The sequence below is a fragment of the Electrophorus electricus genome, chromosome 3 (genome assembly GCF_041902795.1).
Source record: "Electrophorus electricus isolate QZ-2024a chromosome 3, ASM4190279v1, whole genome shotgun sequence".
In the NCBI taxonomy this organism is placed as follows: domain Eukaryota; kingdom Metazoa; phylum Chordata; class Actinopteri; order Gymnotiformes; family Gymnotidae; genus Electrophorus; species Electrophorus electricus.
The window spans coordinates 24,914,491-24,936,859 of record NC_137499.1 but is presented as its reverse complement, the minus strand read 5'-3'; the positions used below and the strand labels follow the sequence as shown (position 1 = coordinate 24,936,859).

The window sequence follows — 22,369 nt, the reverse complement described above, 5'->3', positions numbered from 1 at the left end:
AAACACACCAAAAAACCACAAACTTGGGACATAATTTGACCCTTATTTTACCCACCTTTTTGGGTGTCATAGAAACGGTGCTGCCCATAGAGAACCCCGCTGTTGGCATGGTGATCCAAATGGCTTATGGGGAGGAATGTGTGGGCTAGACTCCCTGAGAAGCGAGGGTACCCTGGAGCTGCTGGAAGAAATGAAAGAAGATTGAAGAGAACAGCTGGGAATGAGCGTAAAGAAGATGAGAGTCAGAGGGATAGGGAGCACGGCAGACAAAGCAAGTGAGAAAAGGCAAATATTACAGAAAAGAGAGAGAGAGAAAGAGAGAGAGAGAGAGAGAGAGAGAGAAAAGCTCTGATAAAGAGAGACAGCAGTCACCGAGCCATGTTTCTTTTAGCTGTTAGGGTTATGGTTAGGGTTCAGGTCATGGTTTAAGACTTCAGGTTTAATGCATTTGCTCATCTGCATACACCAATAACCACAGGCCCTGGATGTCATATTTGCCATTCCTATTTGGGTTCGCAGTGAAAACAACGAGACAGGCTCAGTCTTGGGGATTTGGGTAATGGATGAATTTTGTCTCCCAAACATATGTTTCTCACTGAGCTAATCTCACTGCCTCTCACTGCTGAAGCAGGCGATAACGGCGCAAAACAATGAGCTGAAAAGGCACGGAGGCAGAACCCGTCGCGCTCTGAGACTTGGGCCAGAGTTCAGCGTTATTCCAGCGCACTGGACTTTCCAACATCTGCCATTAGAACAACAGGCCCATGTGGATGGCGTTTACAAGAAAACCAAACACAGTGCACATGCAAGCTCTTTGAAGTTCGCTAAAGAAAGTATTTAAGAAAATATGGCTTTCCCTGAGAAACCCTTTACAAATGTCACCAGTGCTGATATTTCGTGGGTGTTTCAGGTCAGCCAGGTCCAGACTTCCAAGAAGCAAATATCCTGAGGATGTAGCATGCCGTCTAAAACAGGACTGATGATATTTGGAAATAGAAACAGATTTTTATTTATTTTTTTCTGTTAAACGCGGTTGATTTCTTATTTACCGGATCTGCAATGAAACCATTAACCAAGTAAATCCCTCCTCCACAAAAGTCCCCATCACCCATTAAGGCCAAAAATAGCTTCAGCCAACAATAATACTTCAGTACACTTGTATTTCACTAATAATATTTTGAAATATTGACAGATATATAGGTATATAAATTATTAGGTGAAGTTAGAATGCATTATCTTGTTTAAGATAATCACCCAAACGCTGAAATTAGATTTAATTTGAATACAGTAAGGTATGTAGGCAAACTATAAAAGGAAATGATGTTTAATCAAAGAAAGGAATTTCTCTTTGACCTCAGACACATATTCTGCATCATGCTGAAATACGTAGATTAAATTCTGTCAGTCTCCACTCTTTCATTACTGCCTCTGCACTAATCTCAGCAGGTCTGCCAGCCTGAAACAGCAAACACACCTGTCTCCTATTTATCTCCATTTATTCCCCAAAAGACTTAAAGTCTGAAAAGTTTAAATTTTTGCGTGGTCCTTCTTCACTACAAACCATGCACAATGCTCTAATGTTCTTCTGTATCAACCCCCACCCCCCAAATGGTGGGATCGGCTCTGGGGCTCTTCTGTCTCACTCCTTCCCCCTTCCCCTGAGTTCGATATACACCCCGTGTCATTTTCTGGCCAAGAACGCACGGGAGTGTGACTACAGCACAGACGCGGAGGTGCCACAGCGGTTCGTCTCCTCACACCTGTGTCCAGACTGCTGCTGCATTCCAGTCCCCAGGCTGGTGGGGGAGGAGGAAATAAAAACAAGATGGTACAAGTGAAAAGGAAGCCTGAAGTACTGGCATTGGCATTGGCGTGCGCGTGGCGCGGCCGCAGAAAGCTCAAGCGGCTTTCAGCAGGGCCAGGGAGACTCTGCAGTCGCGTGACCACCTAGTGCTGAACGTAACACTTTAGAAGAGCACAGAGACAGACAGATATACAGATGGGGTAGACATGAGAGAGGGAGAGAGAAAGAGAGTGTGTGTGTGTGTGTGTGTGTGTGTGTGTGTGTGTGTGTATCTGATGGAAGTCTTTAATGACCGAGTTTTGGAGAGGCCTCACGATTGTCAGTTCTTAATTAATGAAGCTCAGGCTGGAGAATAAACATCCTTCCAATAACACAGGAGGCTTGGCTTTTAGTGAGCGGAGGAAGGTGATAATTACATAAAGTCTTTTTTTCTCCCTCACCGCCTGTCAGCATTAATAAGCCCTCTCATTTATGCCAATTCATTTAGGATTCGGAAGACAGAGGAAGGAAAAAAAAAAAAAAAACGAGAGCCTTTGTTTAAACAAGACATTTTCTATCCACTTTCCTAGAGAGAGGAGAAAAAACAACCCTGCAGTGTGGTGTGGCAAGCCTTGCTGAGTCGCTGTTCGAATGTGTGTGTGTGTGTGTGTGGTTGTGTTTCTGTATGCCTGATGCTTGCCATCGTAATCCCCTTTCACAGAGCGGTCTGGCTGTGCCCGATAGTGGCTGGCTTCATGGCGCTGGGCAACGGTGTCTCCGGGCGGGGAGAACGGGGGCGGGGCCTTGTCTGCCACTAATCCGGCCTCGGCGAATGCAGCGGGATGGATCGACCAGGCCGAGCGCTGACAGCAGCCCGCTGGTGCTATCCGTGTGCGCCGAGAAGCCGAGCGGCTCGCCTGGTGACTGACAACCTCCGATTCAGCGCAGGCACCGCTCTGCCCAGCACGGTCGGAACACAGCGCACCCGGAGACGGATTTACAGGATCAGAACAATGCCGCACCTGGGGATGGATTTACGGGATCCCACGGCTTTGGTTCAGGCAGCAATCAGCTGAGAGGAGAATCCGGCACACTCCGACGGTGGTGTGGAGGAAACGAACCCTGGACCCAGTGGGACGGAAAACACAGCGTGCCGCTATGTCTCTAGCTGCTGACACTGTTTCTGTGCAAATTAATGCAAAGGTGAATGAACCAAAGATCAGTGTAAGAACATCTCGTGAGTCAAAACTTGAAAGTGGCTCTTGGTGGCCCCATGTGTAGTCACGCCGTACGTTCATGTGTGAGCGTTCGTGCCCTCTGCCCCCGTGGATGAGCTCTGGCTATTATTCTCCCCACGTCTGGCAGCATGCACCAGCCAGCAACTGTAAACCGCCTGGAGTAAATTACATTTGAGAAGACACAAAGACAAACTGAAGGATGAGTGACAGCAGAAAAATGGGGGGAGGGGCTGGGGGAGCAGCTTGTCAAGATTGCTAACTGAGAAAAAGTGATGGGGACAGAGAGGGAGAGGGGGAGAAAGGAGGAGAGGAGGGAGAGGGGAGAGATGAAAGGGAGAGGTGGATAGAGGAGGAGAGGGGAGATAGGAGGAGAGGAGGAGAGTGGAGTAGAGGAGAGAGAGGGGGAGAGGGGAGAGATGAAAGGGAGAGATGGATAGAGGAGGAGAGGGGAGATAGGAGGAGAGGAGGAGAGAGGAGGAGAGGAGAGAGATGAAAGGGAGAGATGGATAGAGGAGGAGAGGGGAGATAGGAGGAGAGGAGGAGAGGAGAGAGAGAGGGAGAAGGGAGAGATGAAAGGGAAAGGTGGATAGAGGAGGACAGGAGAGGGGAGATAGGAGGAGAGGAGGAGAAAGGAGTGAAGGGAAAAGGGGGAGAGGAGAGGAGATGAGAAGGAGAGAGGGGAGCAGAGGAGAGAGCAGTGTAGAAGGTGAGGAGGGGCGGTTGCCACAGGAAATGTCACCCCTTGGAATTGTTCATTTAGAGGAAGAGATGACACAGGAAGGGAGAGAGAGAGAGAGAGAGAGACAGAGGAGGGGGAGGGGAAGAAAAGAGAGAAAGAGAGAGAGAGAGCGAGAGAGAGAGAGAGAAAGAAAGAGACCGAGAGAGAGCAAGAAGGCCCCCAAAATATTGGGTAGAGGAAAATGACAAGAATGATGTGTGCGCTGTAGAATATGAGAGTCAGAGTAAGAAAGAAACAGAGAGGAGAGAGCAAAGTAAAGAGACGGCAGGCCTTGTGTTTGGCACAGTTAACGTCGTCATGTGGACGGTGGCCAGCTGGCCCCCAGCCCTGAGAGATTTCCCTGGGTTTTCTAGATTTTAATTTCACCCCCTTTCCAAACAGAAACAGAGTCGGTGTTTATGGGCGCCACTGGTCAGCCGTCATGTCGGCGATTTCATAAGCCTACTTATAACATCATGTCCTCGTGTGCGGCAAAGCTAATGCAGCCTTAATCCGGGGCACTCGGAAAAGAGTCTGACAGAGGGATCGGCCGGCTCCGCCTGGAAGCTATTCTGATTCCCAGGATCTGGTTTGCTGGGAGGGCTTTGGGCTCTTCCTGTGAGCTGGACTTGTGTTCCTACCAATCCTGCCCCCTGGACCCTGCCTGGGCAACTCTCAGCTGACAGCTCCCCTCGGCAACACCGCAGCACAGACCGGGAACGTGCGACAGCATTTGTGGCTGGCAGGTGCATGCACAGTTCTGGAAGCCATTGTCATGACAACCATCAGATCACATCAGCAGCCAGGACTTGGTTTCAGCACGATATCTTCCGAGGGATTCAAACTGACCCGACGGGAGAGAAAGTGCCACGCTCAGATCTCTCACACACACACACACACACACACACACACACACACACACACACACACACACACACACACACACACACACACACACACACTACCCATGCGAGCAGTGGCCGTGGTCTCTGGTAGGAGGCTGGAAGAACCGCTGAGCAGACGGCCTACTAGGTAATGCCACCCCTCAATCCAATGACTCCCTTTCCATAGAAACCAGAGGAAAAGACAATACACAATTATCTTAAAGAGGGAGCGAGCCGAACTCAGCTGATGAAGAGCTGCGATTCAATCACGCTTCCTCGCTGTTCTACACAATTAAACCGCAATAGAGATAATAGCCCATCATAATAACCCCGCTCATAATCATCTGTATTACTGTTCGTGATGTCACTATAACTATCGGTCTCCTTATTAATATGGCGGGGCTTTTTTTATCTTCTTTTTCAGAGATGACTGACGTGGATGTTCCCAGTAATTTTTTTTTAACATGGATTTTTTTTTTTTTCAGGAGGTTGGGGGTGTTCACAAGCCTGAGTGAATTCGACTTGTTTTTATTCCACCACACTGATACGCCTTCTGTTCCGAGTGCTCTCCCAAAGATCCTGGTGAGGAGGACTCGGCAGCACTAGCAAAGGTGCTGGGTTAGCTGTCTCAATGACCAATCACATGACAAGCGCTGGATTAGCTAGCTCACTGACCAATCACAGGACAAGGGTTGGGGTACCTGACTCAGTGACCAATCACAGCCCAGCAGACACCAGGCACAATCTTCCCAAGCATGCTCCCCCCTCCACAGTGCAATGGGCCACGTCCCATTTCGACAGGAGCATGGATCTTATCCCTATTTTTATCCCTATAAGCCATTCTAACCTACCTATCACTGCTGTTCGTGCCCTAGGATACTGGAAGAGATGTGTAAGAGATGTGTAAGACATGTGCTATGATGTACGCAGTGACCAGTATGCTTGGAACAGAGTCACAAAGTGAAAATACAGCCGGGCTACCGTAGCTAAGTAACATTCGAGAACGGGGGAAAAAACACGTTCGAGTGCAGCCCTGTGGGGGTGTGCGGCCTAACACCCTCCAACGTTGCCCTCACGCCTGCCCCGCCCTGAACAGGCTCCCTGTCTCTCCTTCTCGACCTCCTACTCTCTCTTCTTCCCCCTCTATCCATCCCCTCTCTCTCTCTCTCCCTCCCTCCCTCCCTCCCTCTCTCCATGTTCTCCCTCCAGCTTTCCCTCCACTTCTCCTTTACCCCCCGTCCAGTATTCTTTCCTGGTGTGTCATGTGCCTCAGTAATACGCTGCTGTGTGATGGCAAATGGAACTGGAGGAGAGGAGAGGAGAGGAGGAGAGGAGAGGAGAGGAGAGGGCAGTAGTGGGTTTGGTGTCTGGGCGGAGCTTGTGCTCTGGGCGGAGCTTGTACTCCAGAACTAGAGTCAGGGCGGAGTGGCAAAAGCCACTCTGGCTTTCACATGACAGCTATAACCACTATGGTCTATAGAGTATTTTTACTGCCTCGCCTGTGTGTGTATGCATGTGTGTGTGTGTATGTGTGTGTGCATGTCTGTGCTTTGGCGAGTGTGGACATTCTTGCTGACGTGTTTGAAAGACCACAAGATTATTTGGCTGAACTTTTGCCCTCTTGTTGCAATCAGGAAAACCACTGGGGTGGAGCCTTCAAGATAGCGGGAACCAGAAAGTTCTAGCATGACTGTAAACTCAGTGAGAAACCCAGCAGACACACAAACACACACGCGTGCATGTGTTGAGGATGGGGGGTGGGACCAGCTTACCTTCGTGTGAGTGGGGGAACCAGATTTGAGAGGCGCTGGAGTGCGGCCCCCCGCGGTAGGGAGGCGAGGACGGTGACGATGGAGGCCGGGAGGGGTGGGGCGTGTGCGATGGGGGCGTGCCCAAACTGCTGGCCAGAAACGTACCCATGAAGGAGGCCGAGGAGTTGGCCATCAGTCCACTGCCTGCATCCGAGAACAGGAGAGAAAGAGAGAGGGAGAGACAGAGAGAACCAGGGTTAGGCCTGTGGATTGCCACGTGAGCGCCAGCCAGCGATAGAGGACGTGTCTGCACCCAGTGACTGGCTTGCAGGCTGCTCTGCCATCTGCAGTCACTCCCACTGGCAGACGGTTCGATCACTTGAGCCGATTTTTCAGCGCGATGTGACGAGCTGTCTCACTAACATGCACCAGACCTGCAGACCCGTCTCCCCAGAGAACGTCTGATTAGCTCCAAGCCTGGATGATGACGTGGGAGAGCTCCGCATGTCCAGTGCTGGACCGAGCTCTGTCCACCCACCTACCCCTGTACAAACACACATGCCCTAAGCAGCCATTATGGCCTGGACAGACATCCCAGCTGAATCCACTCTCTCTGACTCCAGCGCTCTCTCTTTCCCATACTCCCTTGTGTGCTTTTTCTAATCCCCTCTCTCTCTCTCTCTCTCTCTCATTCTCTTTCTCTCCCACCATTATCTTCTTTTTTCAGTCCCTCATTCTCATGCCCTCGATCTCTCCCTCAACCTCGCTCCATTTCTGTTTCTTATCTTCCCCTCCACCGTACCACTCGCCGGGCCTTTGCGGAATTTTCCGTGCTGCTACTTCTGCTCCCTAGCGCTCACTCTCGCACGCCCTCGCATGCTCACCCCAGGCTCCAGGCATAATGGATGAAACTGAGTGAAGGATGGTCTGGGAGCCGGGGCCACTCCCTAACACTATCCAGGCCCCATCTCCACTCGATCGGCCGAGAGCTCCAGCCAGACAAACTAAATTAAACCGCCTCAATCACAGACAAGCAAACACTTCACCTTAATCACAGAGGACCAGCCAAAGACACATAGACTACATTACCCAGAAGCCCTGAGAGCCCTCACTTCGCTCGGTAATGGCCCATTGACTGGACATTATCTGTTATGGGGAGTATGAGCGTTAGAGGACACGCAGATTAGACCATGTTGCCTTTATGCTGGCTGTCGTGAGGGAGGGACCTGCCCGAATGTCAGCACTGCAGCACGGAGTATGAATATGTATGAGCGCAAGTGTTGATGTGCAATGTTTATGTAAACTGTAAACATGAATGGATCACAGAGGGTAAAAGAGAATTACATTACCCAAAAAACATGCAAGTCAAGTCATCTATTTGATGTAGGAAGGTTAAATACTGTGGATACATTATATATACGTGCTTGTGTGTGTGTGTGTGTGTGTGTGTATTATACAAATACATATATGTATAGTGACTTCAGTGTATTCTAAGATGGAAATGTTTATGTGGAGAAACATTTGCACAAACAAAGCCTTGAAAATGAAAACAAAACAGCACAAATTCTGTCTTCCGAAAGGTCGAGCCACCATCCATCACTGACCTCACCACACCAGCACAGTCCTTACTACACCAGCACAGTCCTCACTAACACCATCACTGAACTCACCACACCAGCACAGTCCTCACTAACACCCTCACTGAACTCACCACACCAGCACAGTCCTCACTACACCAGCACAGTCCTCACTACACCATCACTGACCTCAACACGCCATCACAGTCCTCACTATGCCATCACTGACCTTACCACACCATCACGGTCCTCAATACACCATCACAGTCCTCAATACACCATCACTGACCTCACCACACCAGCAGAGTCCTCACACCAGCACTGACCTCACCATACTATCACAGTCCTCAATACACCATCACAGTCCTCAATACACCATCACAGTCCTCAATACACCATCACAGTCCTCAATACACCATCACAGTCCTCAATACACCATCACTGACCTCACTACACCATCAATGACCTCACCACATCAGCACAGTCCTCACTACACCATCAATGACCTCACCACATCAGCACAGTCCTCACGACACCATCACTGACCTCACCACACCAGCAGTCCTCACTACACCCACACAGCCCTCACTACACCAGCACAGTCCTCACTAACACCATTGCCGAACTCACCACGACATCACAATCCTCACCACACCTGCACAGTCCTCACTACACCATCACAGTCCTCAGCACATCAGCAGTCCTCACTACACCAGCATTCTACACTATCACTGTCCTCACTACACCATCACTGTCCTCACTACACCAGTATCTCATTCCAGTGCAGACAGAGGAAAAACAACAAACTTGAGCTTGGCTTCATACATTATAACACGTATTGCTAACGATGCGGCACTAGTTTGCAGCAGTCATGCTACCTGATCTCTAACACTTCCTGATCTGTCTTTTCCAATGAGGTTAGGTTCACTCCTCTGAATCAACGCCAGCTCATCCACAAAACCAGACACGAAGTGTTTCTAACGACGCTAATGATATTAGCGCTACACATCTCCGCCGAGAGCCAGGCTATCGGGCTAATGCCTGACAGCCATCACGTTAGCTCACTTAGGCTGTTAGGAATTTACTCTACAGGGCTGTTTCCTTTTTTGTCCTATAGATGTATCTTCTGTCTTGCTGACATCCATGGTTGAAAAGGCTACACCCATTCCCACCTTTGTAGTCACCTGCTGTCTGTTTAAGGACACAGGCGTTCACATCCACCCACCAGTGTGACCAGCGTGTTGGTCCTCTCTATCTTCAGCACCAATTGGGCAAAAATCCTTTCACCTCCCTATTTGCCTTCTCTCTCTCTCGCTCTCTCTCTCGCACGCACGCACACACACACACACACACACACACACACACACACACACACACACACACACACACACACACACACACCCACCCCCCCCCCCCCACGGTATATGGTGTCCTTACTGTTTTGAGTGACCACACCACTGCATATACCCTCTAAATTGCTTTCCCTCTCCTTCTGCAAGCTCTCTGGCTCTTACGATCTGACCACACACACGCACAGGCACAAACTCACCCACACACACATACATACATACACACACACACACACACACACACACACACACACACACACACACACACACACACACACACACACGCGCACTCACACACGGCCATAAACACACACGCGCATAGGCACATGCACACATTCACGCACACAGGGACAAAAGTACTCACACACTTCTGCACATGTGCAGACCAAAGTGGAGCAGACTAGCCAACCAGGAGACTGGGCCAAGGAAAGCAGGCTGGCGGACTAAGCTGAGAACGCGTATCGAGTGGAGAAGCAGACAGAGTAGAGAGTACAGAGCAAGATGAGATCACGGACCGCACGGAGATATCGGACTGTGCCAAGATCAGACTGCTCGTGGTGGTACCTTCCTCTCGCCCTCGAATTTTTTTTACAATTCTGGTAAAGGCTCCTAAAGTTACAGCAGATCTCATCCAAGCGCTTAAAAAACCAGGCCACTTGCATTCTACACGGAGCCGAACTCCGACAGTGATGCAGATTGTTATTATGGTATTAAAGGAGGTGGGGGGTACAACCATCCTTGCTCACCCCTATTCACTCATACACACACACACACACACACACACACACACACACACACACAATCAACCAGCATTTGCTTTCCAAAGACATCTTGTTTCTGTTTTAAGACAGACTTGTTTCTGTCAAAAAGATACTGCACATCGTGCTGCGTTCGGCTTTTACCATGTTCCTTTTACGATGCTCTCACACGCTCACCCACTGTGGGCGTCCACACCCGCCCACACACCCTATGACATGTATGATAATCAGTCCAGTATGTGGAGGGAGACAGATCCCCAGCATGCGATAGCAGAAGCTGCAGCATTTGTTCGTGAAGCTCCACCAGGCCTCTGACTGAGCGGCTGTCGTGCAGCCAGGGGACATGGGTGCGACAGGGACTAGAAGGACCAGATGCAAACAAGGTAGCTATGGTCTGCTTTGCAAGAGGTACTGGTGGAAGAGGGGGCCTTTCACACTGGTCCAAGATCAGTTTTGTGGTCTGTCCTATAATGATTAGGCTCTCGTGTGGGGTGGGGCAGCTGGTCTGCCATCAGAATAGACAGTCAACTCGGAGAAGGAGAGGCAGTCAGACACGCCATACTCTAATACCGCACAGCCGTACTGGAATAACACCACATAGCTGTGCTGTAAGATTGCGTAGCTGTACTGTAACATCGCACAGCCGTACTGTAACATGGCACAACCGTACTGTAACCCCACACAGCCATACTCTAACAAAGCCCAGCTGTACTCTAACACTGCCAAGTTACCACTGCCGGGCCCTTGAGCAAGGCCCTTAACCCTCAATTGTTCGAACCATTGCTTCGGATAAAAGCATCTGCTAAATGCCATGAATGTAAATGTAAACACCGCCCAGTCATACTCTAATGCCACACAACCATACTCTAACACTGCATAGTCATACCACAGCTGTACTGTAATGCAGCACTAGGTGTCAACTTGGAGTAGAAGAGACAAGCAATCAGTCCCCCCACTTACAGCCTACACCGATTAACTACTCTGTCACTCAGCCATACCGTAACGCCACACAGACGTACTCTAACACCACACAGCCGTTCTTTACTGTCACACAGCCATACTCTAATGTTGTATAACCAAACTCTAACACCACACAGTCATACTCCAGTGCTGTACTCTAATGCCGCATGAGGGTACTCCAACACCTCACAACCATATTATAACAACAGACAGCTATGCTCCAACATCTCACAACCATACTATAAAGCTACACAGCTATACTCTAATGCCTCACAGCTGCAATTTAACGCCACACAGCCATACTCTGAGACTGCACGGTCGTAGTCTAACACTGGACAGCCGTACTCTAACATCACACAGCCATATCCTTACATCACAAAACCGAACCCTAACATCACACAGCTGTACCCTACCATCACAGCCGTACCCTGATCACACAGCCGCACCCTAACATGACACAGCTGTACCCTATCATCACACAGTTATACCCTTAGATGGGTAATCACAGCTGACTCTGCATTCACAATAAAAAAAGAAAACAGACACAGAAGATACTTGTGTGTCGTTATGATCTCACAGAGACACATGCACAGACGAGTGGCAGACGTTCACCCATGTTATAAATCCATGGAAATAAAAGGTGATTCATGCGAGACCGCAAATACAGCAGTGAAAGCTATTGCCTGTCAGTCACGACAGCAGCTAGGAGGGCTAACTCCCAAATTAAACAGTAACCGTGGCAGTATTGTGTCACACGGAAGGAACCAATGAGCACACCACACAAATAGCTGTGCCAACAAATAGCGATGCCAGCCGGCAGATGTGACAGTTGGACCCACCAACTATTTCCTGTCTCTGTTTCTCTCTCTCTCTGTTTCTCTCTCTCTCTCTCTCTCTCTCTCTCACATACACACACGTGCAAAGACAGACAAAAAACAAGTGACATAAGAATTTTAAACAGCGAGTACAGAGGGAAACATCTATGTTCGGCTCCGTCAGTTCTCAGTCAGTAATAGGTGGTGGGGTCTCTGGTGGTTCTCCGCGCGCTGGCGGTATCCAAGAGAAACAACCGTCTCGGTTCCACGAGCTTGACGCCCGGAGCGGCTCACGAGAGGAACATACGCTGGCGGCAACGGGGCTCTGAAGAGCGAACATACTCACTCACACTCACCCAGCATAAACATCGCACTCGTGTCGCGCAAGTCTCAAAGCTCCTCTTTCACTTTTCTTTCTCTCTCGCTTTCCTTCTTGTTTTCTGTCTTTCCTTTTTTTCCGCTTTTCTTTTCTCGCTCCACGAGACCGAAGGGTTCTGAAAGCGCAGTGGTCGACGGCGGCGTCTCACGCTCTCGCGTGTCACGAGGCAGCGCCAGATGAGCGCGGCCGGCCCGAGCGCTAACGGCAGCTAGCGCCTTTAGCCTGCGAGGACGGAGCGGAGAGGCCAGCTGTGTTCGGCGGCGACTCGGAGCGCACTTCTTCGCTGTGGAAAAGCAGAATGAATTTCAAGTGGCTACCAAAGTGGGGGGATTTCCTTATAACAGTCAAAGTCATCTTGAAAACATTAAGAGAACTGGTAGCCAAGCATTCCTGTTGGTTTGGAGGCAACTGACGGCAGCTCCGTTTTTGGGACGTCCTGAGAGGATGGCTGAGAGGAGGTGGACCCCCTTTCGGGCTGAGGCTGTGAATGTGTGTCTCTCTGTGTGTGTGTGTGTGTGTGTGTGTGTGTGTGTGTGTGTGTGTGTGTGTGTAGGGAGCGCCTGATCAGAAACAGAATAAGCAGAGCTGGAGTTGTACCAGCGCTCGAGTGGGAAGTGAGTGAGGCAAGGAGGGGGACAGGGGCACAAGCCTCCAACGCTCTACTCGGTGCATGCTTGTGGAGTGAGTTTGGTGGATGTGGTCAGTCCGGGGGCGGTGGAAGGATGACGGAGGAGGGAGGGAGGGGTGTGTTTGCAAATGTAGGTAGGACTACATTGGGAGAAATGGCAAAAGTGAAACAGGCACCAGAGACCAGAGATAAGGGCTGCAGACTGGCTGGGGGGGGTCGGGGGTCGCAAGCAGGCTGTGGTCATTTGCTATAAGCCAGTGCGGAGTGTCTTGGTGGTTAGCCATTCAAACTCAAATCAAAGAGGGTGTGGCAATGTGGATTCTGGGACTTTGTAGTCAAATGTAATTGAAAGAGGAGCTGAGGATTAGCTGACTCTCACAAGCTATATTCAAACAAGCTGTTTACATTACATGGGTTGACATAACTCAGATAAGGCACCCCAAACCTCAACAAACCAACAAAGAAAAAAAATCAAACAGGCAGTTATGGCCAAAGGCCTTGTTAGAAGGATTCAATTACAGCCCTACTGGAGGCAGCAAGAGATGGCTACAGTCAGAAAGACAGCTTGGTCTCAGAAAACTTGATCATGACAGACCTCCAGGATCCATGGAGCCTGCCAAGCTGGGCTTGTATGGACAGTGTGAGAATGCGCGTGTGAGAACCAGCCAAGCCAAGCGTCTGTGTGTGAAACATGGGGGTGGGACACACACACACACACACACACACACACACACACACACACACACACACACACACACACACACACACACATCTGCAACCCGGTTTGAGGGAGCAGGAGTGTGGCTCCTCTACCTATAGTGCCTGTCCGCACACCACTTTCCTTTTGACAGGCGCCAGAACGTTTGTCACTCCGGAGTAGCCGGATTTGCAGCGACTCCATGACAATAGTAGGTTTGACAAGGATACCCTGCCCGGAGGGGGTCTGATCTGAACTGTAGAGTGAGGGAAAGGTAGAGAGAGAGACCGAGAGAGAAAGAGAGAGAAAGAGTACGAACCAGCAAAAAATGAGACAAGGGAAACCATGAAAAGGACAGAATGAAAGGAAACAGAAAGAACAGTTAAGAGAGTGACAGAGAGAGGGAGAAGGAAAGAGAAAGAGGAGAGGGAGCATGAAGGAGTGCTGACTCATGGGTTGTTGTCACGGGGATAGAGGTTTTCCACACATGGTGGAAAAAATGGCAGGAAAAGGTTTGGACACAGGAGGTGTACTGCTAAGCCAGTTAACACACACACACACCCACACACACATGCTACGGTGAGTCAGGCCTGCACGCAGCACTCTGCTACAGTAGGAACCACGCTCGGAAGCCGTGGCAACCGGAACGATCGCGGTATGCTCCCGCACTCTCACCATTACTTCATTGCTCACATCACAGGAAGTGCATAACCCTCCAAACTGGGGCCAGTTGAATTGGACCGGGCCCCTGGGCTCCTGGGCCCCCTCTGCACTGTTTTCTCTGCAAATACCACATGTTGTTGTTCCACCCCACACTCACTTTATTAAATTCTGCATTACACATCCTCTTTTTTAACCTTCCAGGACCTGCTGTAAAAACCCACATAAATGACTTTTTAAAACCTTCCAGGACCTGCCATACAAAGCCACATGAAAGACTTTATCTGAGGAGCGATAACAGAAAGGCAGACCACAGGCTGATAAGGCCTTCGACGTGTTTGCCTGTTTAGTGTGTCTGTTCCTCATTCACGTGGGCACATCTCCAGAATGCAAACTGTCGGGGCATAGCTCTCTCTCTCTCTTTTTCTCTCAGACATACACACAACCACACACACCCCCCACACACAGGCGCTCTCACATTAACGTGAACACAAAGGTTGGTAAAGCCAGTCAGAAAATTCTAAAGTTATCCAACCATTATCAGCTAGTTTCTTACAGACTAGATGATAACATTATGACAAAGTACACAAAAAAGTAATGAGCAACCAAAAAGAAAAAAAAAAAAGTTTTAGTTAGCTATGAAACATAGTTACATACTTAAACACTTCGTTTAGGGACAATGACAATCGCTAGTCACAACACTTATGAAATGGATATACAGGGTTCACTTAATTAAAGTATAACGATAATGATACCAGATACAATCATAATGACACAAGATACAATCATAGCGACACATGATACAATCATAACGATACATGCAACACATGCAATCACGTAAATATTACAGGTCCTTTTGTCTGAGCACCTTTCCACACCAGATGGGATGGTATTTTATGTTCAAAACACAAGAAGACACAATGCATGAATGTCCAATACTCCAATATGCCCACATTCAAAAGATCCCAACCAGCTTGACTTGTCAAACTGCTAAGTAATAATAATAACAATAACAACCAGGCACCAAGTGTGTGGTCATAATAATATCCGAGGACCTTTCTCACCCCATGCAACTTTATAACCCCATGACTCTGTAGATACTATCACTCCACCAAGCTCGCTGCTAACTTGTTACAAGTGTGCCACATGTTGACAGTGACACACACACACACACGTACGTGCGCACACACAGACTCCCGCGGGCTTGACAGGCTGTCTCCATACGATCCATCCTGCTCCCTTTCTCACGCTGTTCCCCCTGGCAGGGAGAGAGGGGAAATCCAAGGTGTCCGCCCACAGGAGCCGTGTAGCCGTGCTGGTATGGGGACTGATTCCAGACAGCCTCTCAGGCCCATAAAGGAGGTCCCACTACTTCTGATAATGACCCCTCCCCCACTATCCCACAGTCTGCTGAGGGGGCGGGGCTTCTCCCAGATGGCCCCGGAGATCCCCATAAGCACATTAGGGAGAAATGAAGCCTACACATTTGGCATCCTTCAGCCACTGATCTAAAGGCAGTTATGACCTCCCTATTATGATGGCTGAGATCAGGATTTATTCTGGGGAAACTGGACCCACAGCAGCACAGGAAGAGTAGAATGAGCGAGAGCCGCTTCTCACTGCTGATGTACGATAGCTACGGTGATGCAACCACAGTGTCTGCCATGGAACAAATAGAACAGGCTCCTCCCATTTGCTCAGCTAGACAGCTTCAGACGGCCTGGAGCAAGCCGCTCTCTTCCAATCCCAGTGAACAGAGCTCACACTTAGCCGAGCTGGAGTCCGAGACCACGCCACCCAACCCCACCTCCCACCGCTCTCTGACAGGATTCCACACAGCCTGCTCCTCCCACTGGCTACTAGAGGCTACAAGGTGGAGGGCGGGGTCAGTGACCCTGGTCCGTTTCACAAGCGCCACCACAAACGGCATCGTGGGACCCGCTACGTCTGGCAGCGACGCGGGCGGCAGGGCAGGAAGCGTGGGTCTGGGAGCCTGAGGCCCCCCCCGGGGCCCACCCTCTCCACTTAATTGGGAAATTAGAGAGCGGCACGAGCTGCAGATTTGGCCGGCCTCAGGGCAGCTAAAAGAGATCTTCGAGTGGGTGGGAAACGTGGGTGGGGGCGGGCCAGCGTGGGTGGTGTGTAACCTAACCCTTTGACTACGTGCACTGACGCCACACAGGAGGCTGTAAAAACGTGCGAGCGTGTTTTAACAGACGCCCGCGTCTATGAGCCACACATGTGCCCATTCCACATCAAAGACCCGCCCCCCACCTCCGAGTCAAGAGCTGGGTGGTCCCTTCCAGTCAAGTGACCAATCACGGTGAGCATGCAGGTAACCATAGAAAACCAGGCGAGTCAGCATAGCCAATGTGGCCAGACAGGCTACACTGTACTGCATACGTGCGCACACACACACACACACACACACATGCTCATGCTGCCAGGAATAAAGCATTTCCATAGGCAACTTTGCTCACAACCACAATCACTGCTACTGTGTGTGTATATCTCCACAGAGGCTACTCTATGAGATTATCCATAATGCAACAGTACATAAATCTGCCATAACTGACTCTAGTATGCTTTTGGAGTCTTCAGGGTTGATTTACTCTACGAAGTCTCTGAACCACACACCCCCACCCATCCCCACCCATGCAGTCTTTCTCCCCTGCCTCCACTCACGCTTCCTCTCAGCTTCCCTGGTTGCTCCATCTCTCATCTCTGCTCCACCTCCGAGTCCTTCCTGGGACCCTGTCCTCCCCATTACCTCCCCGCTACTCTCGGGCCATCAGCACTCAGTCATTCCTTTCAAAACCCTTCCTTTGCCAATCTTTCTCTCTCTCTCCCTCTCTCTCTTTACTTTATTGTGTCTCTCCCCTTCCCCATTGGCTCATTTATCAGTTTTGCTGGAGGTTTTTTTTTTTGTAGGGGGGAGTGGCCTCCAGAGGCTATTGGAGACCGAGTTTTTACAGCCCTATGAGCCCCCCCTTCCCACAATGCCATATAAATCAGTATTCCATCATGCTGGCACAAGGCTGAAATGTCCTGCTTTTGTGTGTCCTCTCACTTTCTCTACAAGAACACCCAGTGTCCTTCAGTGACACGCACACCTGCGTGCACACGCGCATACACACACACACACACACACATACACAAATGCGCACACACACACACACACAGACCCCTACAAGGGATAACTAAGTCTCTGATTCCTTCCAAGCCAGGCTCACAGCTCCTATCAGGGAAGCGTTAGCTCCACACTGCAGATAAACCTCACTCCAGCAGACGCAACCCCCAAGGGTCCAGCCCTCTGATTCAACTGATCTCAGATCAGCGAGCAGCCAGCAGCGAGAAGCTCTGCTGCTAGGGCAGGCTCCAGAGAAGACGCCTGAGCCAAGGTGGCTGCAGACGGCGGCGTTCGCATTTCACCATAGCAACACAAAAGACCAGGGGCCGGCATTTGTATGCACGCATCCAGCTCTATGAATTAAGCTACTTTACTGACCCCTCCTGCTCCCCTCCCCTTTCCTCTCCACCAGCCCCTCCTACCTCTCTCTCACCCCTTCTCCGCCCCCTCCTAATCTTCTGCCCCTCATTTGCATTTCTGGTATTTGGCAGATGCTCTTATCCAGAACGACTTACAATTATCAGTAGACAGCATGTGTACTCTTTGGGAATCGAACCCATGACCTTGGTGTTCCTTGCTCTACCTGCCCTACCCGCCCTCCTACTCTATGTCTTTCCCATCGCTATGTCCACTGACCCCTCCCACCTATTTTCAACCCCTTCCCCCTCCACGTCCACCTACCCCGCCTTCCAATGATCTTGCCTCTCCTCTCCTCCTCTCCTCCACCATCCTCGCCCTTCTCTCCACCCCTCTCCTCTCTGCTGGCGTCAAGGTCACCCGAATCGCACCATAAATTTTTGCAGCGTGAGCTGTGTCCAGCGATTCCGGGGCCTCGGCCAGTAGGTCTGCTTTCTGTCCGGCCATCCGAGGAATGCCGTGCGCTGTCTGCCCAACATCTGCCGGCTGGGCTGGGGGGGGGGGGTCCCGGGACGCATTTCTTGCTCGGCGTGGAAGGTCGGCTTTATGGGGAGCGGAGCGGGTGAGGTGAGGCGTGAAGGGGGTCGGCTCATAAAAGCGCAAAAGCTCAACTCCACTCGGTTAAGCCCTCAAATGCCAGTTTAATGGCCAAGAGAAACACACACAGAACAGCCCCAAGGTCAAAGGAAAGGGGCGGGGCGTAGCCTCGGGAAGCTGTCGGTCTCTCTTTCCCTCTCTCTCTCCGTATGTCTCTCGCGCCTTGGCCTTGACTGCTGCTTTGTAGTGCAGTTTGCACTCAGTTTCAGCACACTGATCTGCACTTGTTTCTTTAGAGGTGCCTTGTGTCTGCTGGGGGAGAGGAGACAGGCGATGGAGAGAATAATAGAGAGAGAGAGAGAGAGCGATCGAGGGAATCAGAGAGTGAGAGAGAGAGACCGAGATCAAGAGCGGTAAAGAAATAGAAAGACACAGAGCTAGAGAGAGAGAGAAATGTCAGCCCCACAAAGAGCATATACACACATAGATGCGCTACAGCTGGGATCTGTGTACTAGGCCAAGGGTTGCTCCTGCAATCAGGACAAGAACTATAGGGCACTGAGAACAACACACACATACACACCTACACACATACATACACACACACGCCTACACAGACTCACCTACATACACACTCACACGCCTACATACACACAAACACATGCCTATAAAATCACACACATTCACCTACAAACACATACGCATGTACACACACACACACACACACACACAAAGATATCCATCCCAAAGACTGGAGAAAAAGGCTTGTAGCAGTGCTGGAAGTATCTGGAATGGTGGGAATAATGTGAGCTTTAGTGGGAATACTGGAAACAATGTGAGCTTTAATGGGAATACTGGGAATAATGCAAACTTCAGTGTGACTCAAACACATGTCCAGTCAGGCCTGGCTCCCTTTTTACTCTGACACATACAGAGGTGCTAGCTCAGATCGAAAGCCATTACTTTAATTCACTCATCATGGGTATCGCACGCAATTACTCACACACACACACACACACACACACACACACACACACACACACACACACACACACACACACACACACACACACACACAGTGTTTGTGTTACAGCAAACAGAGAGCTCATGTGGTGTTAAATCATGTTAGCACAGCGACTCTGGGAGGCAGCGCTGAGAGTAAGCTGTGGGAATCTGTAAGGATACCTGGTAGATGAAATAAAATGGAGAAAGAAGGATAGAGAGAAAGAAAAAGAGAGAGAGAAGCGGGGGAAGTGGAGGATAGAGCCAGTGTACGTGACACAAGTAACCTCAATGAAACATCGTCAAACAGTATGTCACTAGGAGAGAAGGAGAACGCAGGCCACATTTGTGTGTGTGTGTGTGTGTGTGTGTGTGTGTGTGTGTGTGTGTGTGTGTGCAGGACAGGAGTTTGAAAGCACAGGGCAAAAAGTTATTAGGGCTGTGAGACAGCTTGGAACGAGCCTCCTGAAATGTTCAACATAAGAATGTAGCAGATATGGCGCTGTGTCCAGACAGGCCCTAGCATCGCTCCCCCAACCCCCCAGCCTCCACCCTACTGACACCTCCTACGTCCCCTTAGCTCCTCCCACCATCCCACATGGACGCTCAGTGTGTTTGAGAGCCAGGGCACTCAGAAAGTAGGAGGTGGGGCTAATGTCAAACACTGTGTTAAAAGCCACACCCACACCACAGCAGGCCAGCTTGGAGAGACTACCCTTTCCTCCAACTACACTCACACACACACACACACACACACACACACACACACACACACACACACACACCACAGACCATCATAGACAGAGAGGGAGACCAATAAGCAGAATCACACACACATGCCCACAGTCATGTTAGATTCACCTACATACACACAACAATAGAAACTGATATCCAATTACATACATAACCAAACATTCAGACACACACACACACACACACACACACACACACACACACAAACACATGCCCACATCTATGAGTGTGTAAGGCTGACTCCATGTTCCTGTCAGTGCTTTCCCTCATTACATAAGAGGTCTCTCTCAGAATGAGATCTCTCCCTCATTACACCAGAGTGATCTAATGCTAACACAGCCTTTAATGTAAAAGCCACCTTTACCAGCATTTCTTTGGTCTGACCGATACTTTCTAGCTTATGCGAAGAGTGCTCCCTACAGGCCAGGCAAATGCTAATCAGTGGCCCCTTTATCTGAGATCAGGTGTTTGGTGGAGCTTACAATGCTTAACGTTACATTGAGGTCCTGTCAGCAGGTTCTGGATCAGTGTAGGGGTGGCTTGTAGCTGGAGCACCACATACTGACACAGAGGTGAAGAATATAGCACTGATGTGGCAAGAAAGCAGGGGTGAGGGTGTGTGTGTGTGTGTGTGTGTGTGTGTGTGTGTGTGTGTGTGAAGGCTGAACTGAAGGCTTCCTGTTCTCTTAAGTAGGGTCAACATTCCTATCAGACAGGTTCACGAGCATGAGCAAAGGGCAAGATTCATCTGTGTGTGTGTGTGTGTGTTTGTTCACATACCTTCTTCTGTGAATGCAGCTGTGCTGTTTACATGCAGTAAAAGATATTTACACTTAGCACCCAAGTGAATATGCCCTCAGCCAGAGAGGGTCTGACCTCCATGTGAACCAGGAGTGAACAAAAAGTGACTCAACAGTGAATTAAGCGCAAACCAAGAGTGAGCAAAGAGTGACCTAAGAGTGAACCGGTTCTTCCTTTCCTGTTCTCACTCTTTCTGAATCAACGACCCGCAGACCCTGCAACTCTACCCCGGCACCATGACAACAGGCCCTGTGATAAAGAGTAGACCCTGCTTAATGAGTCATATCCACACACACACACACACACACACACACACACACACGCACCCACACTTATACATGAAGCCCTACTCACACACATTAACACAAGTAGACCTGTTCGCACACATAACACACACACCTACTTAGAGATACAGATTTACCCATGCACACACATTTATAGATGAACACACACATGCACACACATTTATGCAAACGCACACACCACACCACACACATCTAACAAAAAACCCTTCTGAATAAGTTTTTGTAGAACCATCTTAAAAAGCCACTAAAAACACAATCTTTGCTTTCTGTCCCTCTCTCTCCCTTACTCTATCATGTTCTCTCTCACTCTCGTTTTTCTCTTCTTCCCTCTCTCTTTCTGTCTTTCACTATCTCCCATCAGTGGAGCAGTGTTAGTACAGCCAGTGAGAAGGCGAGAGGAAGAAGAAGAGAGGAAGAGAAGAGCAGAAAGAGACGGAAAGCAACAAATGAGAAATTTCCTTCTCGGGGCCCATAAATCAGGAGACCCAGGCATCGTTAGACATCCCCCTCCCCACTCTCTCTCTCTCAGCCAACACCACAACCGCAATTCTGTCTCTCACATGGACATATAACAACCAACCGCACACATATATACACATATATACATGCTGCAGAAACACACACACACACACCCGATACCCACATATGCACACACTCCCAGAGCCCCCATTCACACCCTCTCCAGCATGAAAAGACACACACACACACACACAAATCACACCCTCTGCAGAAGAAGTGTGCTCGAATGGTGTCCAGACCCACCAGGAGGCCTGGAATCAGTGAGCATGCAGACGAAACCTCACGTTGAAGTAGCATGCCATCAACCTGGCCTCTGTAAAGTGTCGGCTATACACACACACCAAAATAAAACAGGTCCGCTTACACTGTCACAGCGCACACACACACACACACACACACAGGGAGAAACTAACAGTCACATACAGGTGAGAGAGACTGCTGCTACAGATATGTGTACTCAGCACACACAAAAACTCATATTGAGGATTGGTATTTTGGAAGAGGACAATCCTGTGAGATGCTTTTATCACAAATGACTTCCACACGTTTATTGGTGTGACTGCGGAAAGTCCGTGTGTCAGCCTATAATTCAGCCTCATCAAATTCACAGAGACACCCGAACACACCCGAACACTCCACCAATCCTTGTCCATTCTCCTCACTTTTTCTTTCTAGCAGGGTGGCCTGTGTCCAGATGGATATCAATCC

At 49.7% G+C, this 22,369-nt stretch overlaps 1 protein-coding gene across 7 annotated transcripts in view; it reads right to left on the bottom strand.

Moving 5' to 3' along the window:
- bahcc1a (BAH domain and coiled-coil containing 1a) overlaps positions 1 to 22,369 on the bottom strand; it is a 64,427-nt gene that overhangs the window by 25,364 nt on the left and 16,694 nt on the right. For 4 of the 7 annotated variants that reach the window (XM_081710777.1, XM_081710779.1, XM_081710783.1 and 1 more), the window contains exons 3-4: positions 6,396 to 6,578; positions 56 to 214 (exon numbers count right to left, since the gene is read on the bottom strand). In XM_081710777.1, the coding sequence (XP_081566903.1) occupies positions 56 to 214; positions 6,396 to 6,578 (342 nt within the window). Of the gene's footprint in view, positions 1 to 55; positions 215 to 6,395; positions 6,579 to 12,189; positions 12,747 to 22,369 lie in introns of those variants that run through there. The other 3 variants (XM_081710781.1, XM_035525463.2, XM_081710780.1) reach the window with 3 other exon arrangements.